We start from the raw sequence: 21,254 nt of genomic DNA, 5'->3' as shown, positions 1-21,254 counted from the left end.
TCAAGGGCCTCAGTCCCTGCTCTGCATTACTCTCAGACATCCTCGCTTTCTCAAACAGTTCATTCCAACGCTCTCTCAAACTGCATAGCTTGGCTTTGAACTGCATTGTGCCCGGATCTATGACTCCTTCAGACATCTTGCGCGCCTCTTCAGAGAACACGGTGAAGCTCTGGCGACGCTGGAAAAGTTCGTTTGATACGCCCTTTGGAAATAAAAAAAAGATGCCGGATTTGGCCTCTCAACGTTTGCCAAACCTCTAGGCTTTAGATGAGTGATAAAATACTGTGTTTGAAATACAGTCAGCTCTCTCTAAGGGGAACACCGTCGAAAACGCCACTAAATGTTCGTTTTAGAGAGGTGTCCGCCCTAAAGAAAGTCATGGGAGATGAACGTGTACCTCCAAACATCACAGGTGCACTTACCTTAACTTGGGCCAGCCATTCCTGAGACACCCGGCTCTCCCTACGGCTCCTCTCCAAGCGAGAGTCCACCGTATCCATGTACTCCACAAACTTGTCCAGTTGTTCTTGGAATCCTTCCCACTGTTTAGATTTGCTTTCAAGGTTCTCCAGATGAGCTGCGATCTCGTCAAACAGCGACTTCCTCAGCGACGAAATGCTGTTGAGCTGCTCCTCGATTCTGCCCTTGCAGTCTTCACTGGCTTTCACTTTGATGGTTGGTCCAAGAGAAAAGATGAAGTTGAACTCCGCTAATCGAGTTTGAAGTTCTTGCTGGAAATCCTGGAAAACACGGGCAAGATACTAAATAACCTTTATACTTTCAAAAAGGACAAAAAGTTCTAACTTTTGAACTTTTCAATAAAACTATCTGATGTAACCATTCAAACCAAAAAAAATTGATGACGTGAACTGTAAAAAAAACCTTTTAATCCTAAGAGCGCCGAAGGTCAAAATTAAGACAACTAACAACAAACAAAGCTAACTTTTTCATAATTTGATTCACAAATAAATACGAACATGCATGCGCAAGAGTCTGCTAAAGAGATTTCATTTTGAATGGTCCCACGACAGCAAGGACTCAATTAAATTTTAGAGCTATGATAAATTGGTGTCTTTTCAACTGAGTGAGTCATTGATAGGAGCTAGATTGAACATTTCTTCACAAAAGTAAGAATATTACGATACATAAAGTCAAGATTGCCATAGTACCTTTATTTCCTGTTTCTCTTGATCGACTACTTCCAACCCACTGACATTTAACGCTTTTCTTCTTGTAACCTCAACCTCTCCATCAGCTAATACCTCTTTGAACCCTTCCAGCCCCTCGTTGTACCGCGTCCAATTGTTCAAAGCAGTCTCTATTTGTTCTCGTCTGACTTTGCAGTCGTTGAGGACTTCACTCGAAAGAGTTTCAAGGGTGCTAAAGTTAGACGGTACCAAATCTAGCGCGCCTTCTTTTTGAGACAGCTCTTTGCCTCGGACTATCGTTTCTTCAATTTGTGTTTGATGAGTTTCAAGTGACCGCAGAATATCCTGTACAAAAAAGTAATTAAAATAGTTTTTTAGGGTCTCTGTGATTTTTGCATTGAGTGTGGAAAATTGGCGATTCTAAGTTTTGTGCACATGACTTGGTGATTGGAGAAAAACATCGAGTGTCAGTTTCTGAACAAATATATAACCTTGAACCAAACCAGCTCCCGTTTTCACGCCGTCTTCATGAGTTTAGTTCAAAATCTGTATTTTTATTTATTCCCCGGATTGGCCAAGTTGCTGTCCTTCTTTTGATTATTTGGCAGTCAATTGCCAACCTCTTTTATATAAATAATACTAAGTGCCGCTGTCAGAACCAGAATAAAAATTAGAATCAGAATCAGATCACATTTTTCTTACAGCATTTTCCCTATAAAATACAACAGATATAACAAATTTAAGATGCCATGAATAGTAACCAGAAGTTTGGTGTTTTTTTTGCTCGGTGAAAATTTTTCTGTCAGACGTAACAAGTTTAAAAGCGTGTACTTTAACTTCTGTACCACACAACTAAGTTGAAAAAAGATGTTCTAGTATGATTTTATTGAGTGCGAGCACTAGAGCAGATAAAAGATCAACTAAATGGGTTGCTATTTCTAAAGAGAGGAAAGTTTAGAAACGTGTGGATACACGCGAATTTTTCACTCGCGCCGTTGAAAGTCGCTTGTTACGACGTATGTCAACTTGAATAAGCGGCTAGCCTCAAGACGCCGCGATCCTTTTGGTCAGCGACGGGGATCGGGACCTCTGGCCAGATGGGATTTTGAGTCCACAAATCAGGGACTTCCGGTTAGCCCCAGACCTCTCACCTGGATTCCCGACAGTTCATTCTCAGCATCTACCACACCATCCAAACAGAACTCCACTTGAAGACGACTTCTTACTTCCCTAAGAAACGCTACATGTTTCTCTGTATATTGCTGATGCTGAAAGCATTCAAGCATCACTGGGAGTCGATTACTTGTCTCACGAACGACTGGTAACGCTGTTTGAACTCGTTCCGCCACACTGTGGACATCTTTTGAGATTCCCTCATTGCTGGACGAGCTCCCCAGCTTTTCTGAAAGCTGATTTAGTGTGCTCAGGGATTGTAGCTGACTTTCCACTTGGGGACTTAGCACCTGGAGACAGAAAAATTGTATTTAAAATACACAGCCAGGATACCTAAACATATATGACCTGTCAAATCTTACCACTCAGGGGGGATTCCATTGCTGGTACAGCGTAGTATGCGGGCTCCGGCAGCAAGCACTTATTCAAAGTTTAAATTTAGTTCATTGGGCTGCTGATGTTATCACCTGAAGTAATCGATTAAAGTGAAAAACACTCCCTATTGCTGGTTTTAAATCGAGGTCATCGGCGCCATTTTGGCGGACAAGAACAAAAGTGTCCCCCCTGCTAGCAACTAAACCCTTTTTTCTTGCAGAAAAGAAAATAGCCCCCATGTCGCGTGGTTAGAAACCAACAAGGCCGCCTAGTCACGTGGGTGCACACTAACATGGCAGCCTTTTCAAGTCGATGCAAACCAAGAATACCTGAAATTTCTCCATGAGCGGCTGGAATTCATTATAGCCTCGAACTCGCCCCAGGCCTTCGCAAGTCTGCTCCATTTCTTCCACCCAGTTGACCAATGAATAAAGCTTGTCTTTAAAATCAGAGAAATTCTCCGCCGTGACCTGCATCCGGGACTGAAGCTCCGCAATTTTTACCTTCAACTCTTCCCACCTTGCTCTAAGCTCTTGTACTACCGCTTCAGCCTTCTCTTCGTCTGCTAAACTCAGCTTTGATTTCGCCTCTTGAAGGTGACGGAAATTTTCTTCGATGGCGTTAAAAGGATCAGGACTTGCAAGTGCTCGCTGGAAAAGTGAAAAAAAGGTGAAACTGAATTTTCCGTCTACAATAATGGTAAAAAAGCTAAGGCCTCGCTTCACTTTTACCAAACAGTCAAGTTCTTGTTACGTGCTCATTCAAAAACGCTAGGCAACGGCAATAATAACGTTGGTTTTTTCAGTTAAAAATTGATGGTAGATGGTAGCTTGCAACTAAAAGGGCTATTGTAGGTAAGCTAACTCAACTAAAAGAAAATGAAATCAATAAATAAAATAACACGAAAATGCGGCAAACATGAAGAATCCAGAGAAATTGGAAAACGTCGCGTGACTAAAAGAAGAGCAGGGGCATGTTTGCCAAATCACCATCGATCACCTACAGTTTGCTTTTCACGTATCCAGAATATAATAATTACAGCTCCAAGATTAAAACTTAACCACGTCAAAAACCCGCAAATCAGCTTTTGGCTGGGAGAAATGTCGACAGCATATAGGCCCATATTTCTCCTTCTCAGCTTGTTTCAAGGTTTCTCAAAAATCTTCCTTTCAATACGGGGTGTCTTTTAAATCCGTACCGACAGCGTAGTATCTTCAGCCAGTTCTTACTCTACTTTAGAGATCGATAGGATCATTGTCCTCTTTCACATACGCCAATAGCTACATAGATTTTTTGCGTAAATAAACACATGCTGCATGAAGTAAGGCAAAAACAGTCGTACCTGGTATCGCTCATGAATCTCTCCACTGTATCCCTGGGCATTAAATAGTTCATTCACCTCAGCCCACTCCTTATTAAGACCCTCAATGTTCCTTTCCAACGTGGATCGTAACTCATCAACATGACTCTTAACAAGGCGTTCCTTTTCACGGTTGTACACTTCACTCCACTCTTGCGCAATAAAGATGGCTTCACCCTCCAGACGTCGTTTGACTTGTTCGTTAGGAATGATAGCACGGAGTTGTTCATGTGTTTGCAGAAGGTCGTTGCATGTAGCCTGAATTTTTTCAAGTTCTTCGTCAGAAGCCTAAATGAAGCAAAAGAACCAGAGGACTACAACATTACCAACAGACAGAAAGAACGACCAACCGACTCGTCGACCGAGATATCAATCCATAACATAAACGATTATTATTCATTTCGGGCGGAAACAAACACAACGAAAAGCCGGAATGGTCATATGGAGAGCTATAGCTCCAATTACAAGATATGAAACAAGAATACGTGTACTGTAGAAATGCCTCACCTGAGAAAGATCTGATTCTAAAGTCCATGACCGCATTTTTCTGGCATTTTCCTCAAAACATTTCAGAAGTTCATAACACTCTTCTAGATTACGGGAATTTGTTTCTACTCCACCTTGAACAATTTTCCACTTAGTGTTCAGAGTATTTATTTTCTCCTGTGGCTTGGAAAAGTCAACATTATCCGCCAGTGAATTGCGGAGTTGAAAATAAAGTTGGGTCCTGCTTTCTACGAACTGACTGTGTTGATCCATATCCTCAAAAAGATGCTATATGACAGAAGAAAAAGACGTTACTGAAGGGACTATGTCACGCTATTTGCTACCTTTTAAAAGCCTAAAACGGTTCCTATCAATCGAATTCCAAAAATAATGATCCGGTTTTGTTATCTAAGGGCGCTTTCAATTTGTTAGAACTCACTGGCCAGACATTCCCGTCGTAATGAGAATTTCACTTTTTATACTACTACATGAGAAATTTCTGTAATTTGATTGGCTTAGAGCAGTGATATTTCAGCTTAATTTGAAATACCTACATGTGAAAATTACAAAACCTTTGCTGGTGGTAGTATAAACAAATAATAGCATGATTTGTACGTGATATTTCAAGATTGTGTCAAATTTCACTCGCCTAACGGCTCGTGAAATTATGTATAAGAATTTCGAAATATCACTCGTGGTATTTATGCCAAATATCACTACAAATCATGCTATTACCTATACTTATGACAACTATCCAGCCAGATTAGTCAAATCCTATTAAGTATGCGCGAAGGAGATGTTTTTTCAGCAAACACCGTTTGGGAAAAGCCGATTTCATTTGCTAACTGACTGGTCCCGCAATGGTCCGGCCGGCCACTTCTGACAAATGGAAAGCGCCTTAAGACTACGTTTAGGCATTTAAACTGTTTCCTGTCGTCGTTGGTGTGAATAGCAAGGATAAACATGGATTGAAATTTGAAAAGGTTAGGCCAACTTTCTCAAGTTTTCACGCTATAACTGCAAAAATTACCAATTATGGTTGGTGCTCCCTGATGTAATTTGTTTGAAACACAACTCTACAGGAGTGTTTTATGTACCGGATAAGGCACTATGTAATAACTTCAGGGCAGAATTGGCCTGAAACAGCAATACCATTTTCACAAAGCCTCTTTAACTACAACATATACACGTTTTAAGGCCATCACATCAAACGAAGCGGAGTTTTGTTGTGAGGCAAAAGAAAAGGGCTAATTGCCACCATTCATCTGGTCGCAGGCTGCTGTTGTTGTTTGTTTAAGTTCCCCGATGCCAGTTTTCATCAAACTTCAACTTCTTTTGTACATCTTGATGTTCCCCCAAACGCACAACAACCGCAAGATAATTGTTGATGGAATATATAAATGTGGTTTTGGACAGTGACTCAACTCAATTAGATACATTTAGAACTTACGTTTTCTAAAAAAAAAAACACAAAATTCACAATGTCCTTGATTGACTTGAGAAGCGCGCGCATTCACAAAGAGAACTTTTAGAGTTTCTTTACAAAATTTTACGTGAATACACTAACCGTGTATCTGCCAAGTTCCTGTTCAACTTCTTCCAGCGTGTTAACATTTTTGTAGGTCTCCAAGGCAGTTAACGCCTCTTCCAACCAGGCTAATTCATCTTCAAAATCAGATTCAAAATGTTCTAGCTGCGGTAACATCTGCTTTAGAGTTAGGTACCTAAGAAGGGAAAACGGTTTATCAAAAGCTGAGTGGCAATAACGTCAAAAAGATATAACCAAATTGTATATATTCATCTTGAAAGACATAAATCACCAGACAAACAAGTCTGACGTTCAGATAAAGCTAAGCATTGGGCTCAAACTGCAGTGCAAACGTACAAGATGTGAGCGTTACGGTGCAAAAGAAGCGCAGACATCGGACCGAGGGTCGGAAAAACGAAGCAGCCGTTACCATGCGAAGGGACAGAAGCCAGCACTCAGGAGAATAAGTTCATGAAGCAAGCGATTTTAGACGAGGAGAAACGAGGTACAGATAACCATAGTGTACGTAATAATAAACGAGGAGAGACAAGCAAATTATGCAGGAAATACTTGGACACTTCGGACACAATAAACTGCCAAGTTAAAGCCAGAATATTTTCCTTTCTCTGTAACTTTACTCTCATTTTCAAAGCAGTTCTAAAACATCCTTCGAAATTTTTACAGGTAAAAGATAAGTTTACCACAACGAAATCTTGTTTTTATTACCTGTGCGGAACAGAAGCCTTTATCTTCTCAAATCTCCGGTTAATATTAGATAACGTGGCATTTATAGAGGAAGTCATGTCAGTTTTGAAGTCCTTCAGAATGGCTTTAGTGAGTCTGTTTAATGAGTTCACGTTTGATTCACATTGCTCAATCTCCCTTTGAGTCAACTAAAGGCAGACAGAGAAACAATCACATCTTAAAACAAGGTCAGTACATGAATAAGTCTCTCCTGAAAGCCCGTTACATAGTACAGAGTAGTTCTAACTTTACGTTTGCGTTTAATGTGACCATTAACATGAAAGCTACTGAGCAGTGCTTTCCTGCGATACTGTTTATTATGCTTTATAAGGTGGTTCTAATTTTTAAGCCAAGGCGTTGGATGAAACCCTTTAGTGTGATACTGTTTATTGAGTCGTGTTAAGTAACGTGTTTGCTTTGGTGCAGTTTATTTTTCTATTAAATAAAACGCTTTTCTCGAGGAATGCTATGAAAGGAAATTTGAAATTTCTAGTGCGAATTTGCCGTATTGGCTTCTACTGTATCTACCTCAAGTCTGTCAGTTCGTTCTTTCACAGCTTCATATGTTGCCTCTACAGCAGAGGACACGAACACCTCTGCATCGTAAATCCAATCCATGACACCATCCACAGTATCCTCAAATTTCTCCAGCTTAGAGTTGCGCTTGTCGCACTTCATGATACGTGAATGCCTTCTAATAATACGATTCAGGCGTCGATCAACGTCTCGAAGACGTTGGCTTATGTCCATTTTCACGCGATCCTGGCAGTGCGCTAACACTGTTTTGCTGCAATCCTGTGCTGTGGAGGCATCTGATTGGATTTTATCGATGTCTTTCAGATAATCCTAAAATAATAATGACAAAAGGTAACAGTCATCAACATGATCAGGTCGTCTCATGCCTTGATGGCAGCACTGGACTCCTTATGGTTTTTTTCTTAGCGCACAGCGTTGTCCCCTGTCAATTCAGTTAGCTTCCTTAAACCTTGATCTTTTTAAAGCACCCCTTATATTTGGAAGCCAAGAAACAGCAAGCATGTCTTTTGTCGCGATTATCTGACGAGAAGTAACAAGGCACTTTGAGACTAAACCTGTGTGCAAATAATTCAGTAAACTAGATTATGAGTTTTCTGCTAACATGGCCTACCTTACAAGCTTTGAGCGTTCCATTCCTGATTAATCCCTCCGCATCTTCCATCCATTTAATCATAGACTCCATCAGCGTGTCAAACGTTTTCCACTTCTTGTTAACATCCTCGAGGTGTCTATGGCGCGAGGTAGCTTCATCGACCATTTTGTCGACTTGCTGGTCTACGTTCCAGATGAAGTTTTTAACCTCCATTGTACGCGCTTCGGGAAGAATGTTGATAAACGCTTCGCCAGTCTCGTGGAGACTTCGTCGATATTTTTTGCACTTCTTCAGGAACGTTTTATCGACGAAAAACAGCTGCAGAAAGAATTTTATTCCGATAAGTCATATTAATGGCTCATAAGTGAATAATAAAATTAAACAAAATTATGACATTTAGCAGCAAAAAAGGAAGTCTGCTATTAACAAATACGCTCGTGGTCGCTCGTGTTCGTGGTCTCGGCAGGAGCCCAGACTTTCGGATCGTGAGTCCGATGGGCTAAATATTAGGGACTTTACGATCCGACGACGCGATGGCGGGGAAAACGTCGCTTAAAAAGTGAATTTACGTTCTTTCAGTCTTAACTGCGATTAAATTTCCTACCCAATTACTTAATCAAAAGTAGGCGAACCCCCCAGGAGTTGAATTCCTAGCCGATCCCTACCCAAGTTCAGAAAGAGAAACAAAATTTCGTCTTCGCTTGTTTACGTCCTTCATAAAATGTGAAAGAAGGTAATTCCACGTCGTAGTCGGGAAAAAACGGTAAAGAAATGTACAAAAAAGTATGACGCACGTGCAAAGTTGATGTTTTGCCTTCTTGTTTTTTGTTTTACTTTTATTTACCATTGCGTCGTCGGATCGCAAAGTTCTAATTGACCACTACAGGAAATACCATAACATACCATAATGCTCTTTATCTGCCACCCCAAAATTTTGCATAAGCATTGTTTTCAGTTTCTCTTGGGGCCATTTTAACGCCCAAGAGAAACTGAAGACCATGCTTATGCAAAATTTTGGGGTGACAAACAAAGAGCATTATGGTATGTTATGGTATTTTCTGTAGTGGTCAATTATGGACGTTGACATTCAATACTTACCGTGTATTCCCGAAGAGCCTTCTCGACATGAGCATGCGAGGTGTATTTGACCGGTTGACAATTCAGTTGTTTACGACCAGCGTCCAGCAACAGAAGGATCTTAGACCGGGAGTTCTCATATGCTAGTCTTAAGAGTCGGTCAGCGGACTTATCTCGCACGGCTTTAATGCGATCGTCGACTTCTTTCAGTAACGAAGCGTCCACCGACACGTCACCCTCAGTTCCAGACTGAATGATGGCATCCAGACCCTGACAGTGCTCGTCCAAGTCTTTGAAGAAAGCCTGGGTGCGAAATCAGATAAGCACGGTAAAAATGAGGATAACCTCTACTTTGAAAATTTGAGTTTCACGTTATGGTGTTAACAGGTTTCGAGACAAATAGTTCACATCCTCATACCCATGTCTGGAAAGTCCTGGAAAGCTAATTTAAGTATGCCTCTGGGTCGAAATGATTGGGCACTTTCCCCAATAAGCACGTCTGAGATTAATGAATACCCAATGAAATTAATGCTTACCCCATTTTGTCCAAGACAAATCACCCCCACTAATGTAAAAAGCCCCCTGAGTAAGACAGGAAAAACGGAAAACTAGAGACCTCGATCAATAAACAGACCTCGTGCTGCCTCAAGAGAAACTTGGGAGGAACTTCACAGATCCACCTTTCGTCAGTTTCGTAATAGTTGAGAAGGGCCTCGGCCTCATGTAACCATAGCAACAAGCTACCGAGCTTGCCATCCCTTCTCACGTGACGTCCTACTTCCCAGATCCTCTCTTCCAGCACAGTAACTTTGTGTTTGACTATCTCCCATTTGGTGACGAGAACTTGGAGTTTGTCATCAGGGAGGGTGTACTGGGGGTATTTTGTCTCGATGATGCGGTTGACGTGGTATTCGCGTCTTTGGATTTGCTGTCGAAAGACTTGTATCTGTTTCTGTTGAAATTAAAACAGAGTAACAATTAAGTATTAGTTGACTCCCTCTGTAGTCGAATAGGTAACAATTCTTCCCACTGAACTTTCAATTTCTAAATATTTAGAAAAGATCCAGGACACAACGAATCCTTGTTTTTTGCAGAAAAGGTTGCAACAACTTTTTTCTTTCCGGAGTTAATTTAAGTCTGCTTTATAATAAAATAATTACCAAAAATAACTCCAAAACAAAGATTAATTTAAAACCAATATACCTTTATTTTAAGCACAGTGACGGATAAATCTGGTTATGTTTATGAAGACGTCAAAACTGTCCACAACAGCTTCCTTGTGGAACGGTTTGTGTTGTAACTACGGAGAACTGGACTTCGAGTCCCTCAATATAGTTACTAAATAGTAGTCGTTCAGTTTAACGCCTATTGCATTGGAAATGTGATGAAACCACAAAGTGTGACCAGTATACCTATAAACATTCTTTCAATACTTTTTATTGCGCTCCACAAGATGATCTAGTCTCTAAGTTGGTGGACGATGCGGGATGGCTAACAGACAACACTTTCCTGACTTTCAGCACACGCAAAGCAGACGTATAGCAGCTTAAGAAATTTAAACATTGACTCATTAAGTAATCTATTTACTTTTACCTCAAGTGAGGTTGTTGACATTTTAACATGACAGCCCTCCAAAACTCATTTATCAAGAACAGCACCATGTTCACCGAAACGTAAATCTCGCAGCAAAAGCGAACATCAACCCTGGCCCGTTCGCTATCGGCATCAACGGTAAAACTTCACTTTAAATTTAACAGACCCGACTACACCATCGCTGTTTTCGCCGATAGCAGAGACTTAATAAATGCAAATTACGTACAAGAATAACCTGCCTTTGTTCCACAAAATACCAGCTATTATATGAATACAATAGCTCACGATCACACAAAGAAAAAACAGCTTTTTCACGTGCCTACGTTAATAAACTTTGCATTGTGAAGTAACTGAGAGAATTATATCGTAAAATAGAGCGATTTGTTAAGAAAATTAACCCAGAGGTATAGACAAAATAAAGGCGCCATTAACCAAACATATAGTTTACACTACTTCAGAAAACTACAGCGTAACGAATTTTCGACGATTGCTACGTTTGGATGATATTCTTCACTTTTTAAAATCGGCTAGATTTTGGATGTGTAGACTTCACTTGTGTTGCTTTCAGCAAAATTAAAAACCTGAAACTTTCTCAAAGGCAGGTGCAGGGAAAGGTAAGAAATCGTAACGGGCACTTCCCTAATAAGGACTGTTCTACAGGCTCTACGCTGATACAGTTACAAGCAATAATGACACAGTTAAGAGTCCGCATTATTGAGTTAAGGATTGCATGAAGTTAAGTCCCCAGAGTAAGGCCTGTTTCAAACGTCGTGCTACTGCCGTGCTAAGGTGGCTCGACTGTAGCTCGACTGCAGCACCACACTAGCACGACTTTCAGACGTCGAATTTAATTCAGTCGAATAGAAAGGCTGTTTTCGAAAACAAAACACAAAAATAAAGAAACGGTTTAGCAGACTTTTAAATATATTCTAATGTATTTATAATTTATGAATTGAGTTCGGCACGGCAGTAGCACGACGTTTGAAACGGCCCTAACAAGTGTTAAGTGTTCGTTAAGTAGAGGTGTCCGGCCTGAGGATACGTTCCACTGCAGAAAACGTCAAAAAATATCTACCTCGATTAAACGGACGCCTCTGAACATGGAAATATGCATGTCTCCACCCTTTGGTGTCTGCAATAAGGAGGTTTCATTAAAGAGAACTGTAGTTTGCATCCTCGGAGACCCAGGGGCAGATAAAGGGGGCGAGAGAAAGTCTAAAAGGGCGGAAAAATATATATGGAACGAAGAAAAGTATAGAACGGCGAGAAGAGCCCCTGGGGACAATGTCTTACCAGACCAGTTCCAAACGGTCGCCGCCGTTCTGGCTTCTGATTGGTGCCAGAAAAACACAAGTTTTCTGGCACCAATCAGAAGCCAGAGCGGCGGCGGCCGTTTGGAACTGGTCTGGTAAGACATTGTCCCCAGGGGCTCTTCTCGCCGTTCTTTACTTTTTTTCGTGCCACATTTTTCCGCCCGTTTAGACTTTCGGTCGTCCCCACTATCTGCCCCTGGGTCTCCGAGGATGTGTAGTTTGAAGACGAGAACAACTACGAGGACCAAATTAACTTTAACTTTCCTTTTTCAATGAACTCTAAAAATATAGACACCCCTGAAGGCTTCATCATACTTTTTTCACCACAAATGTTAGCACGTTTATTTTTATTGAACGAGTTGCCTAAGCCAAGACCTCTCCCGATCGTAAAATGATAAAAATTCTAAAATTTGAGAACCTCTTTCTGCCACCAAGACATTCTCGCTAAAATCCATAGTAGAATGACGACGGCTACAACGATTTCCCGCCAAAGCTGGTTCATGCGCGCGCACGACTCAGTTAGTATTGAGAAAATCTCGTCCACGCAGTCGTCCTCGACTCAGCATCTAAACGTCTCTCAGCGTAATAAATACTGGATAATCTCACCGCTTTGCGTTTCTTTCTTGGCTCATCTTCTTCGACATCCTCGCTCCACTGTTGCGCCATCAAAGACGCCTTCTCTTCCACATCATTTAACCAAACAAGGATTTCCTTGTATTCCTGTTGCACGTCCCTCTTTTCTGCTTCAGCTTCGAAAAGCTCTTCTTCATCCTGAAAATAAAAGGTGCAATTAAGGTAAGAAAAAAAATTAAATCATTGATAATTGAACGCGTGGATGAAATCCTCTGGGACTTCCTTAGAATGAGAGAAAAGCACTGCGGCCCGTGACACTGTTTGATTTTTAAAGAATTTTTACAGTATGACCAAAAGCTACTGAGTAGTATTATCCTATGGTGCTGTTTATCATTCTGTATAAAACGATTCTAATTTTTGAGTCTGTGGATGAAATTCTAAAGTGTGACCACTCAAATAAAAGTTAATGAGCAGTACTTTCCTGTGGTACTGTTTATTATGCTGTACAAGGTGGTTCTAACGTTTGAGTCTGGAGATGAAATCTTAAAGTGTGAGTCTGTGGATACGATCCGTTGAGAAGCTATTGCGCTGTAATTTCATGCACAACTTTAATTACACGCTACTTAGACAGTTGCACAGTTGACAGTTGTACAGTGCTACGGTTGGCGGTTGTAAGAGGACCACTTCCTTTCAGCACCAGGAAGCCAAGGGCAGAGGTTCACCCAAGACGGAAGTAAGGAGATTGCTCCTTGCATAATCTGTTTAGCAACTGCAACAAAAATAATCCCACCATCATATATTCTATGACAACAAATATAATCGCGTGATAATTGAACAAAGATCGCGTGCAAGCGAAGCTTTTTGTACAGTCACGCCACCATGTCCATGTAACTGATACGTCCGATAGGTCACGCGAATGTTTTTTTCCCCTTTGACTGCTAGGAGCTCCGCAATCGCAAAGAAACAACAATAGAGAAAGCGCAAAAGAAAGAAAAAGCTTGCATTGCTTTTGTAAATAAATTTCACAGTTAAAGATTTTCAATCGTGGTTGAAGTCGCGCTGCAAACATCACAACAAATCTCTAGTCTATTATGTAAACAACAGAGAAAGTTTAGTGTATACTATAACACACATAAACTACAACTAAGATGACTTTGATACATCTGAATGCACTATTCACATGTATCGTTAGGAGTGAAGTTAAACTTGTTACACGATTTCATCATGATACTTCTAACAAGGCTTACCATTTGAAGATTGTGATTTTTTCGAACGAAGTACTCATCAACTAAATCCCCTTCAAGGTAGCTATAGCTACTTAGACCCTTCGCTTTCGCGCTAAAACACGCAAAGATGCAACTTCTAAAAAAGCGCTTAGGTGATTTCGGTTTCAAAAACATGGATTCCTGGGCGTCGATAAACTCTTGACAGCGACAAATGCCAACTCAAAATTGTTACACGCCATAACTCGTTCATTGTATACACGCTGAGCCCGGGTAACCGTACGATACCGCATTTCGCATTTGCCTAAACACTAATAGGCATTCCATGGCCCCAACTACGCTAAGAATTTCTTAAGGAGATTACTTACATTTTTCGATATGTTATCTCCTGATGGTGAATGAAGATATTCTGTTTCAGTTTAAGTCTAGACACAAGCCGCCAAGAAATAAAAGCAAATGAAATTGTGCTACAAACAAAACTATGTTTGGTAATATGTTGTTAATTCATGACCTAACAAACAAGAAGCCATAATAACCGTTAGGCAAATTGCTGATTTCGAAAATTATATCTAATCTTGAATAAAAAAGGCTCTTTGGAGGAACTTGCAGGCGAACAACGTTCGAAAATGTAAAAACGAGGAAATAATTTCCATTAGCCAAGTGGAATAAAACCCCAAAAAATTAGAAACCTAGGTCGGGGTTTGACACAAAATGGAAACTCAACAACAAAGTTTCCGCCACTGAAAATTCAAAAATAGAGCGCTTGGAAAATAATACTTTGGCAAACAAAACTAAGTGATTGGCGCGGTCGTCGATAAATGAAATTTTCATTAAACCCTTCCAGTTAATTATGTTTACAAAGGCAAGTGATCACGGGGATTAAAGTGGCATCGTTGTGAAAGATACCAAAAAGAGTTATTAAAAGAATGTAGTTCGGGCAGATGCTAAAATTCCTTCATTTTTTTATAACTGAAAGAGGCAAATGAATATTATTTTTGTAACAGTTCTTTTTGTTTGTAACATCTCTGTTGGAAATGAACTGAAAATGATAACAAAAACATAGCCTAGTTTGACCTAGTATAATCATTTTGAATACATCTTGCACGTGAAAACGAATGATATGCGTGAGGTCACGACAGCAATTAAATTCCTATTTAGCACCTGGAGTTTTAGAGTGGATCGAAATATAAATACCGTATTTCCTCGAATAATAGCCGGGGGCGATTATTTCTTTTTTCGCATCAAAACGGGCGATTATTCGAGGGAATATTGCTCACTGGAAGTCGTGACCTAAATATTGCGTTTTATTATCCCTATAAATAAATAAAAAATTATCACATCAAATGAACTGTACATGGGCTTTTTAAGAGTTCCAAATTTGGTTCGTTGAATAATTTTTAGAGCTTGGATTGTCAGTGATCAGTTTTGCTGGATCAGATTCCACTTAAACTTGACCGGGAGGGAATAAAAGAAAGAGAAGATGACGAGAAGGGTTGGGTGGGGGGGGGGGGGGAGGCGATTATACGAGGGAGGCGACTATTTCTAATATTTCCATCAAAAGGGGGCGATTATTCGAGGGAGGCGATTAATCGAGGGACGGCTATTATTCGAGGAAATACAGTACTTCTGCTGTGATTATTAAAAAAAAATTAAGATCGTGAAATGTTCTTCAAGTGCTTTTAATATAGCGGTGCAGTCGTTTTGTTTGTTTGTCTGTTTGTTTGTTTGTTTTTTCCTTCACAGTGAAAAAAAGTCATTGAAATCAGTCTTTTTGGCACTCTAATAGGACTAAAATGAACTGGGTTTGACAGAAAGCACGAATACGAACCATTCCATGAGAGTCAAATTTACCGTTGATCACTTTATTCAATGCATAAAAAGCCATCTCGACAGTAGCTAGACAAGTAAAAAGTTGCTTTCTGGAGGCGTTAGAATAATTAGATGATTCACTCCAGACCAGAAAAGTTTAAAGTATAAGAAGCTTTCAAGACACAAAGGTGGCCTAGTCTAGACAAGACAAATATTTATAGCCCTTCAAGACTGAAAATTTAAAAGATCTGTCTCAGCCCCAAAGTGCCAATTCAGCCCTGCCGGGCTAAGTCTGATTCAGCCCCTCTTGGAGCCATTTGAGCACAATTTAAGCCAAAGCAGCCCCATCAAAAGTCTATTCCAGCCCCCGCTGGGGCCCATTTCAGCCCTTGGTAATTGGACTGTATTGGCCCTGATTAAGGGAGCCAAATTAGACTCAAAGATAGGACTGTATTTTACTCACCGAAACGGCCTCATTTTAAGGGCTAAAACAGATCTTTTTGATTTACAGTGCACCTTTGATAAAATCATGGGTGGACTAGGAGGCCGCGACTGTATACAGATTATTCATCTGCAACTTTAATTCGATCCCAAAATCTGAAAGACTCTCTTTTTCTCTCTCTTTTCTAATAATGATAATAATAATAATAATAATAATAATAATAATAATAATAATAATAATAATAATAATAATAGTAATAGTAATAAGTTACTACTAAGTGAGGTCATAGACCCGGATGTCAAGTGTTGTCACATAGATAGTGGACAGGATATGCTTTACGCTTGATTTAGTATTTCTATTTCATCATATAAAACTTAAGCTTCCATTAGTCTTAAGTTTTTTAAATATTATATAATATACATAAAGATATAGGATCTCTTAGGCTTACTTTTTTATTATAAAAACCCTAGGTTTGCATTAGCTTTTGGACTCCTTAGGAATTTTTTTTATTGCATCAATAAAAATTTAACTCCTTATCACATTTTTCGTGTCGAATTCCTGTAAAGCAGCATAGGCTACGCTTTGCGTCCTATGTGGCTACTTTTCTAATGATGCACACGTTGTGAACTGCTGTAATAATAATAAATAATTGATTTCATGAGGTAATTCAAACAAAGGACTGATGACCTTTTTTCCTCGCTAAGTTTCTTGCAAATGCGTTTAACCGACTTTTCTAACCACTTCAAAATGGAAACTGGAAAGGAGATCCATGATGCGACTTCCGAAATTATAAAATAATTCTCCCTCAAGATCACTAAGATTCTGAACCTAATTCTAAATTAGTATTACCTACTGAGTTGATAAACCAAATATCGCCGTAAATAAATTCAAAAGCTTTTCATGAATCTCGTTATGGTGGCAAATTAATTAAATCAACTCCATTGATAACATAAAAACCTAAATTTTTGCATTTCACTCCCGCAACGACGCAAAACTACAGTTTCGTTTGAAACAAACACCGTTTCCAATCTTTCTGCCTGAAATAACAGTAAACGTTCCGTTCTTTTAACCGGAGTGCTGAAGTTTGTTATTGTCTACGACGTTAATTTACTTTTCTAGATTCTTTAGAAAGGTCAAGTGTAGGCATACAATTTGATGTTATCTTGACATTACGAACTCTTTATATTTCCAAACAAACTGAAGGTCGGATACTTCGTTCCGTGCTGCCGAGTTATGAAAAATATGATTCTGATTCCAATAAGTAAAAACAGGTGTAAGTTTATGGTTAGAACAGCCGAAGGCAGAGGGTCAAAAGGCATATAACAGATAAACCTCGTCCATGTTTCTCGGCGACGAACAATCACGTGTCGCACGGTAAAAATATATTCTCCATTGATCGTCGAATTTTTGTTTATTTTAGCGGCTTTCCGCTGTATTTGCCTTTATCGGCCATCCTACTTAATACTCAATAGCCCTTGAAAATTAAGTCAAGTAGACTTGTACAGACATCAAGATGAAAGTTAATGGTTTTCTTTAAACATAACAATACCATCTGCAAAAGCAGAAGACGAATCGTTGACACGTAAAGTAAATCTCGACTTAGAACTTGATATTGTGAACGTGCAAACGAAACAAAATCATTCACATTATTTCTACAATTCTATCTGAAAAGTGTTTAACAAACTGCAAGCGACGGTTGACATATTTAGGTATATCAACGCAACCCGGTATCTACAGCATATCACTTGAGGTAAAATTTAAATACCATTAATAAATGCTTTTACCTTTGAAAGATCTGTGGGTAGATATTAACCATAGTTTTCATACTGGTGACCGCAGCGTTTTTTGAAACTTCAAACTCATTTAGAAATAAACCAAAGTTAAATTCACAACGCAAAAAAGGACGAGCCGATTGTCAATTCCATTTACATTATTATCATTCGCATCAAAAATTTCACCTTAAAATACACAGAGATATTTTGAATGTATTATGATTTAACCTTAGTCTTACAAGCTAAATTTTAGTGAATTACTAAAAGAAAAATCGGCTCAATTCAATCAAGCAACTTCAAGTAAAAGCAAAACCATCGCTTAAAATTCTTTCGAATAGTATTTATACAAACTTTAGATAAACTAAACTTCGATTTATTATAATTCTCACCTCAGATTTATCGTTCTCGTTTAGTCTCCCTTGTGATTTAGAAAGAAAAAAGCAGAAAGGAAGTTAAAAATTATTTCTAACCGCAGGCGATTAAATGAATGCGATCCCACCTCTTAAAATAAAATGCAAACCAAACGTCAAAGACATCATGATCCGGGCGACGGGGCCATATCGCCGCGAGAAAACTGGTTTTATGAATATTTATGAAGTAAAACAGCAACATCTGTGATAAGCAGACAAAAACTTCGAACACAAAAACAAGGGTTGAAGAAAAATGTTTTATGGAAATAAATTGATAATTCAATACAATAAAGTGATTTGTGAAAGAAATGTTTTTATGTGTCGCCTCAAAGTGTCACATTTCGCTTATTTGGAAAGCAGAAAAATTTATAACTTAATTTATCCTCTTCACGGCAAAAAACATGTCTAACAAGGAAGTCTTAAACTACAGTAATTAAAAATATATCTATTCAAGCTTCAAAGGGAATAACGTGAGCAAATTTCTCTCTTTCCATCAAGCACCTCTGATAATGAGATTATAAAAAGTGGAAAAAATTTTTAGCATACCTTATAAAGCCTTTCTGCAAACCTTTTCGTTGTGAACAGGAAAAAGAAATATGGCAATGAAACTTGACGCGTACCTTAAACGCCAAAACATTTTCAAGAGTAATATAATATTATGGATAAACAATTTATCCCCCGAGAGATACAAAGTTTGCTTTACAGCTACAATTTAATTTTTTTTTTCTTATCATTGACAAGGAATTTAATTTCTTGCGACAAACTATATTTTGCCGTCATGACAGCTCTATATAACCTCCTTCAGAGTTTCATTTTTTGACTTAATTTACCAGGAAGTCAACAGCTAATTTGTTAACAATCAGATTCAGATTCCAAAAAAATATGTTTAAAAATAAATAAAAATTTGGACAAACTTAGCGAATTGAAAGCTTGTCATCTCAAGGCTTTTAAACTAGTACGTGTTCCTTTTCATCTCAGATGCGTTATGAAAGATGTAGCAGATATCTGATCGTAAAATTTAATTACAATTAGTCTGGCTGTGATCCCAGATTCATGACCATAATGTATCCGTTATACCAGAGAAACAAATCAGACATTGGGTACCTTCAAGCCATTTTCGTATGACTTTGAAAAATGGTTTCGGTAAGTGCTCGTTATTTGTTTTATCAGCCAATGGATGAAAAGATCAAAACATGGCCTCTGCCTTTTCCCGCCGAAGAAAACCCTAATATGGAGAAGGCATTGTTCGATTGGCCAGTCGTGTTGCAGTATGACGTCAAAGCGAAGTATCGATTGATTTCTGGAAAGTTCTTCGGGCATGAAGTTTTTTTTAACCATCCAAAAGCCACGCGCGTTTGTATCCGTTCGACAAACCAATCAAATCGCTTTATTTCCGTTCGTTTGTTGTTTCTGTTTTGTTCGCGCGTCTTCATTTCAAGGTCATACGAAAATTGCTCTATCAACTCATCGATCCAAACTTAGGCTCCACTCACACAACACCGGACAAATTTTCGACCGGCTGAAAAACTTGACCGGACACTTCGTTCACACAGAGCCGTTCAGTATATTCGCGCTGTTCAAAACACCTAAACGCACGCAATTTTCAACCCATCCATTGCCGTGTGAACGTAGCCTAAGTTCAGTTGTGTCGTTAATTCCAAATCAGAATATCGCGTGACATTCACAGACGCTGTCACGTTAAAGAAATTGCTCTGTTTTCTCATTTGCGCCGTTCCCACAACCCGAACGCCTAGGAAGGCTGTGTTACAGAGTACTTAAGATTGGTCAAACAGACCACCAAAGAGGAGCATGAATACCATTTCACACATATCTTTTCCTAGTGGAAAGCTAGTATTTGCACGGGCTGGTATAGCCCGATCAGCAAACTTTGCGAAAAACATGCACGGACCACGACTAAAACATATTACTGAAATACAATTAAATAACTACAGCAAATACTAAATGATTGTCAAACAGGTTCATAATATTTGCATTTCAAAAAAGATAATAATAATTCATTTTCAAGTGTCTGAGTGAAAATATATCTATAAAACTAATCACTATCCCAAGAAAAAAGCTATGTTGTCAAAAAAGGGATAATTTTGCTAGATTTCTCTCGATAGAATCAAATGCTCCGATTTAAACAACATCCAGTTCTTGACGACGGCATTTTAAAAATTAATTGACTATTGATATAGGTATATCCACATTCAAAACCAATTTGTCTAGCTACAGTACCAGAAGATATGTGTGATTCGGCGAAGGACTTGCAATCTAACAAATGTTATCAAATTTAAGGCGATCGTCACTAAGTACAGAAGAAATAAAAAAGGACCAAAAAAATCGAAAGACCATCTATGTTTCTCAAAATGGTAGCAGTTCTAGGGAGAAGGTTTAAAATACCTACGTGAATCTGAAATAGCGCACTTCAAAAACAACGTTGTCTTTCAAGATTCGACTAGATCGTGCTTTAACGGTTCATCTCGTATCAGATTGTTTCGACCGCTAGCAACCGCTTTAAGCGTCTACAACTTAAATCCCATCAACTGACATAAAAAAAAATGGCTGTGAAGTTGCATTAATATAAAGTATTAATATTAATGAGAACTTAAATATTTTAACAAAGTAGCGGGTATCGTGGAAACAGCAGATATATCTTAAAATAAATAGACAATTATTGTTGTCATATTTCTAAACGACCACAGCTAAAAGCTGAACTGCACATACACCTTTGTCGCATGACTTACAAGACAAGCTTACGACACAAATCGCACCTAGCAAACCGATAACATGACGGTCTACCCAAGTTTTCAGTTCCATGGATACACTTATTTTATCCGCAAAGTTTAACTATAAAAAGTTAGAACCGCCAGGAGCCACTCCTTACAACCAAAATTGTATTGGCAGGGGAACAAGTTATTCATAGAAACATTTCTGCATTATGCCAAAACAAGTTGGAGTTACAAGCCTGCGAATTTCTTTCATCGACTATTTTTGCTAAAAGAAGTCTAATACCTCGGTGTCAAACATTTATAAAATACCTCGGACACCAGCCGTCGAATCGAAACGTTTAGTTCGTTTCTCGTATCTAGCATAAGT

At 39.0% G+C, this 21,254-nt stretch overlaps 1 protein-coding gene across 1 annotated transcript in view; it reads right to left on the bottom strand.

Moving 5' to 3' along the window:
• The window catches only part of LOC140924219 (nesprin-1-like), a 102,592-nt gene that overhangs the window by 63,014 nt on the left and 18,324 nt on the right, over positions 1-21,254 (bottom strand). The window contains exons 10-23 of the mRNA XM_073374255.1: positions 12,533-12,697; positions 9,655-9,972; positions 9,042-9,323; positions 7,962-8,261; positions 7,343-7,660; positions 6,797-6,963; positions 6,110-6,266; positions 4,564-4,830; positions 4,039-4,344; positions 3,026-3,346; positions 2,300-2,611; positions 1,170-1,493; positions 423-740; positions 1-202 (exon numbers count right to left, since the gene is read on the bottom strand). The exon at positions 1-202 is cut by the window's left edge and continues 125 nt beyond it. Coding sequence (XP_073230356.1) covers positions 1-202; positions 423-740; positions 1,170-1,493; positions 2,300-2,611; positions 3,026-3,346; positions 4,039-4,344; positions 4,564-4,830; positions 6,110-6,266; positions 6,797-6,963; positions 7,343-7,660; positions 7,962-8,261; positions 9,042-9,323; positions 9,655-9,972; positions 12,533-12,697 — 3,757 coding nt within the window. The remainder of the gene's footprint in view (positions 203-422; positions 741-1,169; positions 1,494-2,299; positions 2,612-3,025; positions 3,347-4,038; positions 4,345-4,563; positions 4,831-6,109; positions 6,267-6,796; positions 6,964-7,342; positions 7,661-7,961; positions 8,262-9,041; positions 9,324-9,654; positions 9,973-12,532; positions 12,698-21,254) is intronic.

This window comes from Porites lutea, chromosome 14, assembly GCF_958299795.1.
Source record: "Porites lutea chromosome 14, jaPorLute2.1, whole genome shotgun sequence".
Classification (NCBI taxonomy): domain Eukaryota; kingdom Metazoa; phylum Cnidaria; class Anthozoa; order Scleractinia; family Poritidae; genus Porites; species Porites lutea.
The sequence above is the reverse complement of the archived record's forward strand: the minus strand, read 5'-3'. Positions and strand labels throughout refer to the sequence as shown.